This window comes from Loxodonta africana, chromosome 11 (genome assembly GCF_030014295.1).
Source record: "Loxodonta africana isolate mLoxAfr1 chromosome 11, mLoxAfr1.hap2, whole genome shotgun sequence".
In the NCBI taxonomy this organism is placed as follows: Eukaryota; Metazoa; Chordata; class Mammalia; order Proboscidea; family Elephantidae; genus Loxodonta; species Loxodonta africana.
In genome coordinates this window covers 88,437,896-88,452,186 of record NC_087352.1, presented here as the reverse complement: position 1 = coordinate 88,452,186, position 14,291 = coordinate 88,437,896, and the positions used below count along the sequence as shown (strand labels likewise).

At 37.5% G+C, this 14,291-nt stretch overlaps 1 protein-coding gene across 1 annotated transcript; it reads right to left on the bottom strand.

Moving 5' to 3' along the window:
* Nucleotides 1–914: 914 nt before the first annotated feature.
* On the bottom strand, nt 915–4,601 carry LOC111749597 (alpha-ketoglutarate dehydrogenase component 4-like). Its single transcript, XM_064294663.1, has one exon. It carries the CDS (start codon nt 1,977–1,979, stop codon nt 1,590–1,592), a length of 390 nt encoding a protein of 129 aa, XP_064150733.1. The 5' UTR covers nt 1,980–4,601; the 3' UTR covers nt 915–1,589.
* Nucleotides 4,602–14,291: the final 9,690 nt, after the last annotated feature.

Below are 14,291 nucleotides of genomic sequence, written 5' to 3'. Positions count from 1 at the left end.
TGGTTGGTGCAGGTCCTGGGAGTTAGAGTGATGGGTATTAGAAGCCAATATAAACTTGCTCTGAGGTGCTCAGAAGGTCTTCATTTGCAGGCCTTTCTGGCCAAAAATTCTCGACTTCTCATAACCAAATTTCCCTGAGGTTGACTGTTCAGGGACCTATGTTCTCATCCTCTTAGTGCCCTTTCAGCCTAAGTTTTACCAGCTCTGCTACCTCAGGTGGCTGTTCTAGCAGTAGACAATAACTTCCATTTCTTAGTAGTAGTAGGTGTGCTGAGGGCTGGGTTGACATGTTGAAGCACAGAATGATAAGGAAATTTTCTTACACAGTGCTTCTAGGTTGTGTTTGAATATGGCTGTTGTTTTTGTTTTTAAATATTTGGAGTTGCATTCCTGAACAATTCTGGTAAGCTGATTGTTCATTTGTGAACAGGCACTGGCATCCATAGGGTAATGACAATCTTAAACACCCACAGAATGTAGACCTTTAAGTAGTATTTCTCTCTGTTGAATTCCTTAAGACAAATTTGTATCAGTTGGTAACTCAATTAGTTGACTTATTAAAGAATTATATTATGCCAGCCTTGGAAGATAAAATGTAGTTTAAGTTAATATACCAGAAGGACTGATTCTAAGTAGTTTTGTAAATTGATAACACCCTAGATTTTAAGCCCTATTTTCCTGGAATTTCATTTTTAAATCTTTGAATATGCTTGAATTTTTACTGACATTTGTATTTTTTTTAAATAGCTTTATTGAGATACAGTTCACCCATATAAAGCATATAATTCAATGGCTTTTAGATTTACAGAGTTGTGCATCCATCACCATAATCAATTTTAGAAAATCCCATTACCCCAAAAAAGAAATTTCACCCCCCTCAGTGATCACCCCCCAACCTTCCCCTTCATCCCTCCCAGCCCTGGGCAACCAACCACTAATCTAACGTCTGTCTATAGATTTGCCTATTCTGAACTTATCATATAAGTGGCATCATATAAGCTGTCCTTTCTGACTGGCTTCTTTGACAGCATAGTATTGTCAGGGTCCATCCATATTGTAGCATGTAAAGGTGCTTCATTACTTCTTATTGGTAAATACTATTCCATTGTATGACTATATCCCCTTTTACTTATTCATCCACCAGTGGATGGCCATTAAGGGTGTTTCCCCTTTTTAGCCATTATGAATAATGACTCTGTGAACACTGATGTACAAGTTTCTGTAGACATGTTTTTAGTTCTTGGGAATATACCTACCTAGAAGTGGAATTTCTAGATCACATAGTAACTCTGTTTGAGGAACTGCCAGACTTACAGTGGCTGCACTGTTTCACATTTCCACCAGCAGCGTATGAGAATTCCAATTTCTCCAAAACCTCACCAACACTTGTTATTATCTAATATTTGGTTATTATTCTTTTCTTTATTACCATTTAAAAAGGTATACTTTAATAAGTATAAAGTATATAAACGGTTAGGTAAGCTTGTGGAGAAGCTGACCCAGATATGTAAATTAGGATATATCAGTGTCCATCTAAACCTTCTATTATTTGTGGACTGTTTCATTAAAGTTGTCTAATGTACAGTTTCTCATTTGTCATTTTGGAAGTCCTTTATTGTAAAGATAATTTTTTTTGTCTGATGACAGACAGCAGCCACATTGTCAGTAATTATTCTACCTCCACGTGAGATCATTTTGATTTCTTCTTGAGACACAAGTTTCCTTTTGAATTTCTGAGGTAACGTCTTCATTATTTCTGCAGTGTCTGGCGAACCTTGATGCATCAGCAAATCTGGTGATTTACACCCCTTGGAATGCTGGGACATTGCAGAGGAGTGTGATGCTATTCCTCCTGATCTCAAAGCTTCTGATGCAGTGGGTTTAGGGTTGTCACGTCTGTCAGGGAAACTTATTAATGGAGTATGTGGCTTGACTACCTGAACAGTCCTGCTGGTGGATAGCATCTTGCTGCTCGTCATGACCCCCGCCCCGGAGTAGGGACAGCTTCTAGATATTACTCTTATATCATGTGCTGTCTTAACAAGAGGAAACCCCAATATCCATGTTGTGCCAAGTTATTGGCTAAAGAAGAGACTAAAAACACTTTTCCTTCTGGGTAAATATTTCCTCCAAAAATGCTGCTACATTTAAAAAACATGACAATCTTACTATATTAAAACTACTATATCTAAGATTGCATTTCAACCTATATACAGTGATGCTACCAATTAGACTTTTACCTAAGTCTACCCCAGGACTGCTAGTGAGGAACACACTGCACTATGTTGGCATGTCCTTGGGCTAGAACGCAAGAAGCCATCCAGTCTCTTGCTGACTGAAATAGGGTTTCAAAAACCTGTGTGCTTCTGGAAACAACCTCCCTATCAGCTCTTGTCCCAAGTCACTGCTATAATCTCAGTAATTGCCCCTTGTCAACTGACTGCAGGGGAGGTCCTGGAGGGTGAGAACTGCTAGGCAGCTAAAGCCATGATTGTGCTATCTTTACCAGTTAACAGCCTTCATAGTGGCAGGACTGGCCATTTGAGGACAGCTGTCCCTGGGCCTTCCCCTCTAGAGAACTTCTCAAGTGTTAGTTTGATGCATCTGGAAGGAAAAAAAAATTACCTTTTCTTTCCATAACAAGGAAGCATTTTAATTCTAGAAGCCAAAGTAAAAATATGGAAAGCCAACTGACAAAGACTTCCAGAATTAGAGCTTTAGTTTTCCTTTGTGTCTTGATCCCTGGGCAGTTTAATAGCCACCCAGCAGCCACTTTCTTTGCATTTAGAGCCTTTGAAAAGCAGGGAGATTTTACAATTTCAACGAAGATGGAGTCTTCGGCAGGATGTTCGCAATTAAACAAGAGCCACGTCCACATCTGTGCCATGTCACGGGATCTAGAGCACTGCACCTTCTGAATTTGGTCTGGGTTCTATTCTGAAGTTTAAGATTTAAGTTGGGGCCCATGTCCTTAAGGTCATAGTCTCCTAACTGGCTGTAGCCAAGCCCTCCTTCAGGGGCCTAGCATTTGTTTTTATTGGGTATTTCCCCTTAACTGCATAGTTAAACCATACGTAGTAATAAAATAGTTCTTTTAGCCTATATGTACTCATCACCTACCTTCTACAGTTATTAACATTTGTCAATTTTGATCATTTTTTGTTTCTTGCTGGAAATAATGTACATTGGCTGAGGGATTTGGCTAAAATGAATCCTAATGTACTGATCATTTGGTAGATTAATGGAAACCAATAAACGTTTTTGACCAGTCCTTTACATTTCCTCCTATCTTACTCATCTTCTCACTTGCATATCTGTTCCTCACCACTAGTCACTTTCTTCATCTCTAGTCTCTCCCACCCACCAAGCCAATCTTGCTATTCAGTATATTTGCACTTTTTTGTGTAACATCGGTAATCTACGTATAGATGTTTCATTGACATCTACCCTAGAAAAAGCCAACGTTCTGCTAAGAACGCACTACACTTCAATGAGAAGCATGTTTATTTAGGTCAAGGACTCTGGATGTATTATGGCCATCACTTTCAGTAAGAAATAATGTGCTTGCGTTTCCTATTTATATTTTTATAATAAGTTCCTGGCATTTACTAAATGTTCTCATAAAATAACACCTCAGAATAACCATGGCAATTTTAACATAAAATTGATTTTTCATCCAGGGGCAGCAGGTCTCTTTTGCTCTTCACATTTCTGCCTGTGGGGGAAGAGGCTTGGTCAATTTGTTTACCTCACTTGTCAAAGTTGCCTGTGTTCTGTTCAGCAACATTGCCGAGGGGCCATGAAGGAGATTTACACACTAAGTGTGCTCCGTACACCCAGTTCTTCCCATAAGCTGGTCCTAGGTGTGCCTTGCCGGAAAGCAGGAGTTCCATTTTTTCTTCCAATCAAAACTGCTCTTTAATCTAGCTTTAACATCAATAAAGCAGATAATCTGATCCCCATTAGACTTTTTGTCTTCTCTGTTTGTTTCACGCAAAATCCAGTGATAGGAGAGGTATGGTTAATTCGTATGTTTGAAACCCAAAAACTTCACAATATAGATACAAATAGGATCCTAGTAAATAAATTTAGTCACAAATTCCTGATGCATATTTGTGACACACACAAAAAAAAGTACTCTAGTTGGTAAATTTGTTTCTCACAAGGGTGCAAGTTAGAAACTGAAAGTATTAATATTTTTATTTGTATTGATTTGTTCAAGAAATAAATATACTATAGATAATCAACTAGGTTTCTCATTGGGAGAAGTTACAAATAAGGAAAGGGGGGGAGGCTAGAATTCTGTGTTGCTAGACTGGAATTCGAGGTTTATTTATACATGACAGGTAAATACAGATGTGTGTTTGCATTATATACACACATTCATATTTTTTCCTAACTCCACCAAGGGGGTATTATAAGCATTGGCACCCCAGTATCAGTGAGTGTATCTAGCATCCAGATCTTGGTTTTTAAATACCATTCTTCAATTAAAGAAGCCAGGGCTCCTTGCAGAACTAGGTGATTCTAGGCCTGGGGCAGGGAAAATATAAGTTGAACCTAGAGTATCACCTGGTACCGGAAGTGCTTACAAAAAAAAAAAAAAGCCTAAACCAAAAGGGCACAGAAAGCAACCTGAAAGAGCTCCCAATAGCCAAAATTGAAGCAACAAAATAAATAATGATGGTATTATAACCCAAGGACAAAACAAATATCCATGAGTTAATACTGATATCAGTAAGTGAATTAATAAAGAAATGAAAGGAAAAAATCACAGCTATTTCTTTCAGAAGAATTCCAATTAATGAACATGGAAGGAATGCCAGAAACAGAAAATTGCAATCAGGACGTCACAGAAATAATTTCTGCAGGCAAGGCGAATGGTGAGTTGGTGGAGGTTTAAACAGAAACCGTGTTTCCTTAGTCTCAAAGTATCTTCCCCAGAATGTTAATTACAAACGGAAAATTAATAAATTTAAAATGGAGAATCACCTTAGTCATCAAGGTTAACATCACCAGTAATATGTACCAACATGTACTTTCTCCCCCTACCCTGAACACGAGTTGTTTTTTTTTTTTAAATAATGTTTTAATATGTTTTCAGTGAAAGTTTACACAGCAACTTAGGTTCCTATTTAACGATTACTACACAAATTGCTCAGTGACAATGGTTACATTTTCCACAATGTGTCAATATTGTCATTAATTCCATTCTGGATGTTCCCTTTCTAGTAATCTAGTTTCCGTTCCGTCTTTGCTTTAGAGTAATTGTTGACCCTTTGGTCTGATATAGTTGATTTTTAAAAGGTGCGTAGTACTCATGGGTGATTATTTTATGAGCCAGTCTGTTATTTAGCTAAAAGGTGGACTCAGGAGACAGCTTCAGTTCAAGGTTTAAGGAGTATCTTAGGGCAATAGTTTCGGGAAGTCCTGTAGTCTCAATAGATCCAGTGTCTGCACTTTTTAAGAATTTGGGTTGTTTTCCCCTTTTTTCTCCCATGCTGTCAGGATCCATCTATCATGGCCCTGATCAGAACAGTCATTAGTGGTAGCCAGTCGTCATCTAGTTCTGGTCTCAGGTTGTGGTTCATGTAGACTAGTTCTGTAGACTAGTTTCTTCTCTGAGTCTTTGGTTTCCTTCTTTCTCTTTTGCTCCAGATAAGTAGAGACCTATGGTCGTATCTTAAATGCCAGCTCACAAGCTTTTAAGACCCCAGACACTACTCACCAAACTAGGATGCAGAATGTAAACTTTATGAACTATATTATGCCAGTTGACCAAGTTGCCCCATAAAACAGTGGTCTAAGCCTTCAAACCCAGAAAACCAATATTGCAAGGTGTTTGGTTATGTCTAAGAAGTATCTGTAACTGTGTCCCCTGTGTTGTTTATTATATATATGGATGTACATCCATGCACACAAATACATGTATATACACATGCAAATAGATACTTGTATAAGTGCACACATGTGTACACACACCCATACTCATATGTGCATATGTAACCACACATATTTTTGGTTGTTGGTTTTGTAACATTATATATGTCATATCCTTTATCAAAAATGTCCTTTTGTGTATTTTTTGTGACATCATTTACCTTGGTCAAGGTGTGTTCTTCATCCACACTTCCACATTTAGTGCTACCTTTCCTGTCACAAATATTATTTATATATATGTCATTGTTAGGTGCCATCGAGTCTGTTCTGACTCATAAAGACCCTATGTACAACAAACCAAAACACTGCCATATATATATATATATCCATGGTAACCACTAATGAACTATATATATACATCCCTGGTAACTGCTAATGAACTTTGGTCTCTGTTTGTATACCTATTGCCTTCTTATAAAAGTGAGATCATACAATGTTTGTCACTTTGTGACTGACTTATTTCAGTTAGCATAATGTCCTCCAGATTCATCTACATTATGTTTCAGGAACTCATCATTATCCTTTGTGGCTGCATAGTATTCCATGTTTGTACCACATTTTGTTTATCCATTCATCCGTTGATGAGTACTTAGGTGGTTTCCATCTATTGTGAATAGTGCTACGATGAACATTGGTGTGCATGTCTGTTCCTCTCTTTAGGGTATAAACCTAGAAGTGGAATCGCTTGATTATAAGGTAGTTCTATTTCTAGTTTTTTGAGGAAGCACCATACTGTTTTCCATAATGGTTGTACCATTTTACAGTCCCACCATCAGTGGATAAGGGTTCCATTCTTCCCACATCCTTGCCAGTGTTTGTTGTTTTCTGGTTTTTTTTATCAGTGCCATTTTAGAAGGTGTGAGATGATATCTCATGGTAGTTTTGATTTGCATTTCTCTAATGGCTAATGATCATGAATATCTTTTCATGTGTTTGTTGACCACTTGAATGTCCTCTTTGGTGAAGTGTCTGTTCATGTCCTTTGCCCATTTTTTAATTGGGTTGTTTTGTTGTTGTTGTTGAAGTTTTCCATATATTTTAAAGATTAAATCCATATGGGATATGTTCCTGAAAATTTTTTTCAAGTCTGTTGGTTGTCTTTGCTCTTTTAGTAAAGTCTTTTTATGAGCATCAGTATTTAATTTCTATGAGGACATAGTTATCTATTTTATCTTCTGGTCTTGCATTTGTAGTTGTGTTTGATAACCTGTCATTAAAAAAACTAGGTTCCATAGTTTTGCCCCTGTGTTTTCTTCGAAGAACTTCATGGTTTTTAGCTTTAAAATTGAGATCCTTGTTCCATTTTGAGTTTGTTTTTGTGTGTAGTATGAGGTATGGGTCCTGTTTCATTTTTCTGCATGAGGATATCCAGTTTTGCTAGAAGAGACTGTTCCATCCCCACTGAATGGACTTTGATCTCTTGTCGAAAATCAGCTCTCCTTAGATGAATGGATTTATTTCTGGGTTCTCAATTCTATTCCACTGGTCTATGTGTCTATCATTGAACCAGTACCAGGCTGTTTGGAATACTGTAACTGTATGTCAGAAACTATACAGGGGAGTTTCTATTATACAGCTCAGAGAGTGTGAGGCCTCCTACTTTATTCTTCTTCAATATTGCTTTGTTTATTTGGTGTCTCCTTCCATATAAAGTTGGTGATTTTTCCATTTCAGTAAAGTATGTTGTTGGAATTTGAATTGGGATTGCATTGTAGCTATAAATCGCTTTGGATAGTATTTGACATTTTCACAATATTAAGTCTTCCAATCCATGAGCAGGGAATGGACTTCCATTTACGTAGGCCTCTTTTAGTCTCTTTTTTTGTTGTATAAGTCTTTTACATCCATGGTTAGGTTTATTCCTAGGTATTTTATCATTTTGGGGGCTATTATAAATGGTATTTTTTTCTTGATTTCCTTTTTGGATTTCTCCCTGTTAGTGTAAAGGAACCTAAATGCTTTTTGTGTGTTGATCTTATATCCTGCAACATTGCTAAATTCTGTCTTAGATCCAGAAGCATTCTTATAGAATCTCTGGAGTTTTCTATCTATCAGCTCATGTCATCTGTGAATAGAGATCGTTTCACTTCTTCCTTTTCAGTTTGGTTACCCTTTTTGTTTTCATGCCTTACTACTCTGGCTAGGACTTCCAGTCAATATTGAATAAGCACGGTGATGGGTATCCTTGTCTCATTCCTGTTTTCAAGGTGAAAGCTCTAAGTCTTTCTCCATTGAGGATAATGTTGGCTGTTGGTTTTTCGTGTATGCCCTTAGTTACGTTGAGGAATTTCCCTTCTATTCCTATTTTGCTGAGTCTTTATCAGGAAAGGGTGTTGGATTTTATCAAATGCTTTTTCTGCATCAATTGAGATGGTCATGTGATTCATGTCCTTTGTTTTATTTATGTGGTGAAGTGATTTTCTAATGTTGAACCATGCTTGCATTCCTGGTATGAATCCCACTTGATCGTGATGTATGATTTTCTTAATATGTTGTTGAGTTCTGTTTGCCAGAATTTTGTTGAGGATTTTTCTGTCTATATTCATGAGGGACATTGGCCTGTTTTGTTTTGTGATGTCTTTACCTGGCTCTGGTATCATTGTGATACTGGCTTCATAGAAAGAGTTAGGGAGTATTTCCTTTCGATGTTTTGGAAGAGTATGAGTAGAATTGTTGTCAACTCTTCTGTAAATATTTAGTAAAATTCCCCGGTGAAGCCACCTGGTCCTGGACTTTTTTATTTTATTTGGGGGGGGGATGGGGGTGGTGATAACATCTTCAATCTCTTCTTTTGTTTAGATTTTCTGCCTCTACTTGTGTTAGTTTAGGTAGGTAGTGTGTTTCTAGGAATTTGTCCGTTTGATCTAGGTTTTCAAATTTGTTGGGAGTACAGTTTTTCATAGTATTCTGTTATGATCCTCTTTATCTCAGTAAATCTATTGTAAAGTCTCCAGTTTTTTTTTAATTTTTATCGTGCTTTAAGTGAAAGTTTACAAATCAAGTCAGTTTCTCATACAAAAATGTATATACACCTTGCTATATACTCCTAGTTGTTCTCCCCTAATGAGACAGCACACTCCTTCCCTCCACCCTCTATTTTCATGTCCATTTGCCAGCTTCTGACCCCCTCTGCCCTCTCATCTCCCCTCCAGACAGGAGATGCCAACATAGTCTCAGGTGTCTACTTGATCCAAGAAGCTCACTCCTCACCAGCATCGTTTTCTACCCTGTAGTCCAGTCCAATCCCTGTCTGAAGAGTTGGCTTTGGGAATGGTTCCTGTCTTGGGCTAACAGAATGTCTGGGGACCATGACCTCCAGGGTCCTTGCAGTCTCAGTCAGAGCATCAAGTCTGGTCTTTTTACGAGAATTTGAGGTCTGCATCCCACTGCTCTCCTGCTCCCTCAGGGGTTCTCTGTTGTGTTCCCTGTCAGGGCAGTCATCAGTTATAGCCAGGCACTGTCTAGTTCTTCCAGTCTCAGGCTGATGCAGTCTCTGGTTTATGTGGCCCTTTCTGTCTCTTGCGCTCATGATTACCTTCTGTCTTTGGTGTTCTTCATTCTCCTTTGCTCGAGGTGGATTGAGACCAATTGATGCACCTTAGATGGCTGCTTGCAAACATTTAAGACCCCAGATGCCACTCTCCAAAGTGGGATGCAGAATGTTTTCTTAATAGATTTTATTATGCCAATTGACTTAGATGTCCTCTGAAACCATGGTCCCCAAACCCTCACTCCTACTATGCTGGCCTTCGATGCGTTCAGTTTCTTCAGGAAACTTCTTTGCTTTTGGTTTAGTCCAGTTGTGCTGACCTCTCCTGTACTGTGTGTTGCCTTTCCCTTCACCTAAAATAGTTCTTATCTACTATCTAATTAGTGATAACCTGTCTCCCTCCCTCCCTCCCCACTCTCGTAACCGTCAAAGAATATTTCCTTCTCTGTTTTAACTATTTGAGTTCTTATAATAGTGATCTCATACAATATTTGTTCTTTTGACTGATTTCACTCAGCATAAAGCCTTCCAGATTCATCCATGTTATGAAATGTTTCGAAGATTCATCATTGTTCTTTATCAATGTGTAGTATTCCATTGTGTAAGTATCCCATAATGTATTTACCCGTTCATCTGTTAATAGGCATCTTGGTTGCGTCCATTTTTTGCTATTGTAAACAGTGCTCCAGTGAACATGGTTGTGCCTATATCTGTTCGTGTAAAGGCTCTTATTTCTCTAGGATATATTCCAAGGAGTGGGATTGTTGGATTGTATGGTAGTTCTATTTCTAGCTTTTTAAGGAAGCACCAAATCGATATCCAAAGTGGTTGTACCATTTTACATTCTTTTTGTGTTTTTTGGAGTGAGATGGAATCTCATTGTAGTTTATTTCTTACTTTGATTATTTGCCTCTTCTCATTTTTTTCTTTTGTCAGTCTAGCCAGTGGTTTGATTATTTTATTGATCCTTTCAAAGAACCAACTTCTGGTTTTTTCAATTCTTTCTCTTGTTTTTCTGTTTTGTATTTCATTTATTTCTGCCCTGATCTTTATTATTTCCTTTCTTCTAGTAGCTTTGGTCTTCTTTTGCTCTTCATTTTCTATTTGTTCAAATTGTTTGGTTAAGTTATTGACTTTGGGTCTTCTCTTTTAATGTAGGCATTTATTGCTATGAATCTCTCTGGGCACTACTTTTGCTGTGATATGGATTGAATTGTGTCCCCCCAGAATATGTGTAAACTTGGCTAGGCCATGATTCCCAGTATTGTGTGGTTGTCCTTCATTTTGTGATCTGATGTAATTATCCTATGAGCTATCAATCCTAACCTATGATGTTAATGGGAGCCCTGGTTATGCAGTAGTCAAGGACTATGGCTACTAACCAAAAAGTCAGCAGTTTGAATCTGCCAGCAGCTCCTTGGAAACCCTATGAGGCAGCTCTACTCTGTCCTATAGGGTTGCTATGAGTTGGAATTGATTGAACAGCAATGGATTTGGGTTTTTTGTTTTTATGATATTAATGAGACAGGATTTGAGACAGCTATGTTAATGAGGCAGGACACAATCTACAGGATTAGGTTGTATCTTGAGTCAGTCTCTTGAGGTAAAAAAGAGATTAAGCAAACAAGCAAAGAGAGGGACCTCCTACCACCAAGAAAGAAGAGCCGGGAGTGAAGTGCATCATTTGGACTGAGGGTCCCTGTGCTGAGAAACTCCTAGACCCAAGGGCAGATTGATGACAAAGACCTTCCTCTAGAGCCAACAGAGAGATAAAGCTTGCCCTGGAGCTGGCACCCCAAATTCAGACTTCTGCCTCCTAGATTATGAGATAATAAATTTCTGTTTGTTAAATCCATCCACTTGAGGTATTTCTGTTATAGCGGCACTAGATAACTGAGACGTTGAGTCCCAAATGTTTTGATATGTTGTATTTTCATTAGATTCCAAGTCTTTTTTAATTTCTTGTATGACCAAATAGTTTTTTAGTAGTGTGTTATTTAGTCAGAATTGACTCTGTGGCAACAAGTTTGGGTTTTTTTTTTTCTGATTTAATTTCCATGTATTATATTTTTTTTCCTTATTTTATGTTATTGATTTCTAGCTTTATACCATGATAATCAGAGAAGATGCCTTGTATGATTTCAACTTTTTAAAATTTATTAAGGTTTGTTTTCTAACATAAAATATGGTCTACTATGCAGAATGATCAGTGAGCTTTGGAGAAGAATGTGTATTGTGTTGCTGTTGGGTGGTGTGTTCTATGTATATCTGTTAGGTCTAGTTGGTTGATTGTGTTAACTCAGGTCTTCTATATCTTGATTTTCTTTCTAGTTCCAGTACACTTTGACAGAGGAAAAAATATGCTACATTAGCAATAAAATGTCATTTGGTTTTGATTTGGTTTATAATGATAAACATATCTTTTCACAGTAACATCTCACCTGTCAATAGCACTTAATAGTTCATAAAGCACTTTCACATATATTATCTTTTTTATCCTCATAATAACTCTGTAACATCGATATCAAAAAACCAATTACCTTTCCTTTTGTTTATAGAAGTGGGAAAGTTGGCACTGAATATGGGTGAAGCTTGCACATCATGAATAATGTCAGTAAGCTGTACATAAGGAAAATGGATTAATGGGCAAATGCTAGATTGTGTATGGTTTTACAACAATAACAACACCCAAAAAAAGGGGGGGGGAGGAGGAACTAGAGATGCTGATATTATTCAGACATAACCAGTCACCTCATGTGATTAGTTCTTTTCTTTTGGCAGTGTAGGGCCATGGTCTTGTTGGACAATCCAGTCAATTGGCATAATGTAGTTCTTAAAATTTATGTTCCACCTCCCAGTATGGTGAGTAGTGTCTGGGCCCTTAAATGCTTCTGAGTGGCCATCTAAGATAAAATTATTGGTCTTTATTTGTCTGGAACAAAAGAGAAAGAAAGAAACCCAAGATTCAGAGAAGGAACTGGACTATGAGACTAATTGTCTATATGAACCACTGCCTTCTCCACCTTGAAACCAGAAGATCTAGATGGTGCCTGGCTACCACTACTGAACATTCTGATCAGAAGCACAATAGGTGAATCCTGATAAAAAAGGAGAAAAATGTGCATCAGAACTTCAAATTCTTAAAGAATCCAGACTTAGTAGACCTATTAAGGCTGGAGAGGTTCCCAAGACTATGGCCTTGAGTTGCTCTTCAAACCTTGAATTTAAACTATCCCCTGAATTCACCTTTAAATTAAGTAACGGTTTACTCAGAGTGAAGATTGTCACCCTTGATTATTGCATTAAAAAAATTATATCAGACCAATTGTTCGACAGCTATTTTAAACCACTGATGAGAAGGTTGAGGAGAGGTGCAGGGAGATTAAGTAAATGGAAGTGAAACAACTAGAAGTAACGAGAATGTTGACACGATGTGAAGAACATAACAAATGTCACTGATCATTATGTCTAGAAACTGTTGAATGGGAGCAGGTTTTGCTGTGTATTTTTTTCACCAAAAATAAAATTAAACAAAACAAAAACAAAGCACCTATTGCCTTTGAGTCAATTCCAACTCATGACAACTCCACATGTGTCAGAGTAGAACTGTGTTCCACAGGGTTTTCAATGGCTGATTTTTCAGAAGTAGATCATCAGGTCTTTCAAGGCACATCTGGGTGAACTCTGACCTTCAAACATTCAGTTAGCAGCTGAGTGAGTTAACCATGTGTACCACCATGGACTTCAACATTGATATTATTACCATCTGAATTTTATAGATGATGAAATTGATGCCCAAAAAGTATAAATGTTTTGTGTCAGGTCAAAGGGTAGATCACTAGCAGATTTGAGAGTCAAATTCAAGTTCTCTGAATTTAAGTCCAAAGAACTTTCCCAAGAAAAGATTAAAAATGTTAGGAACTAGGATCCCTGATGGTGCAGGTGTTATGAGCTGCCGACCAAAATATTGGCAGTTCGAATCCACCAGCCACTCCACTCCTTAAAAACCCTATGGGGGCAGTTCTACTCTGTCCTACAAGGTCACTATGAGTTGGAATTGACTCAACAGCAATGGGTTTGGTTTTTTTGGTGTTGTTATTAACGATTATGAAGAGCTTTAGCTAGATATAACAAATACTGGACATTTAAAATTTTACATTAAAAAAATTACTCCAGGATATGTTTCATGAAATATATATAGTAGTTCATTCTACATCATGTTTCTCAAAGTGTCCTTATAATTGGTAAGAAAACCTAGACGCTCAAAGGCCATACTTGAACCATTTTGTATGGATTAGGGGAAAAAATCAGATTCAAGGTCTAGTAATTAAGCGCAAAGTACGCTTCATTTGAGCATGGTACAATGGAGAAAAAAATCTGAAATGCTTATGTGTGCCCATAGGTAAAGTAGGTAAATGGAATATTTAAAATGTACAGATACCACGTGGTAGGGTTGACAGTTGAAAACAGAAAATGTTTTATGATCATTCCTATCTATTGCTGTACAGCTAGCCCACCTACTGATATCCAGCTTTTATTGAGTCCTTGGTCATATGATCAAAAACAAAGTGTAGATGGGGTAGATGTGATTATTGTACTGCTTGCAAATTTTGTGTGCTAGTGTCTAACTCTGGTTTGGGGCAGAGTGGAATAGCCCTTTATAGAAGGCACAGATACACGAATTGTCAAAATGAATTAATACTGAGTCATGATCATAAATGACAGTGAAGAGAAGTATTTCTTATTTGACCCAAGTAATTATCTTTATTTAAAATAAATATTCAGAGAGGTGAATTATTCTTGTCAAAGTTTTGCCTTTCACTATTTTGCAACATAACAATTTTCAAAGTAACTCCCCCAT

Bases quoted from the DNA above. Each gene is read 5' to 3' on its own strand.
- LOC111749597 (XM_064294663.1), bottom strand. From the start codon at position 1,979: ATGACGAGCAGCAAGATGCTATCCACCAGCAGGACTGTTCAGGTAGTC.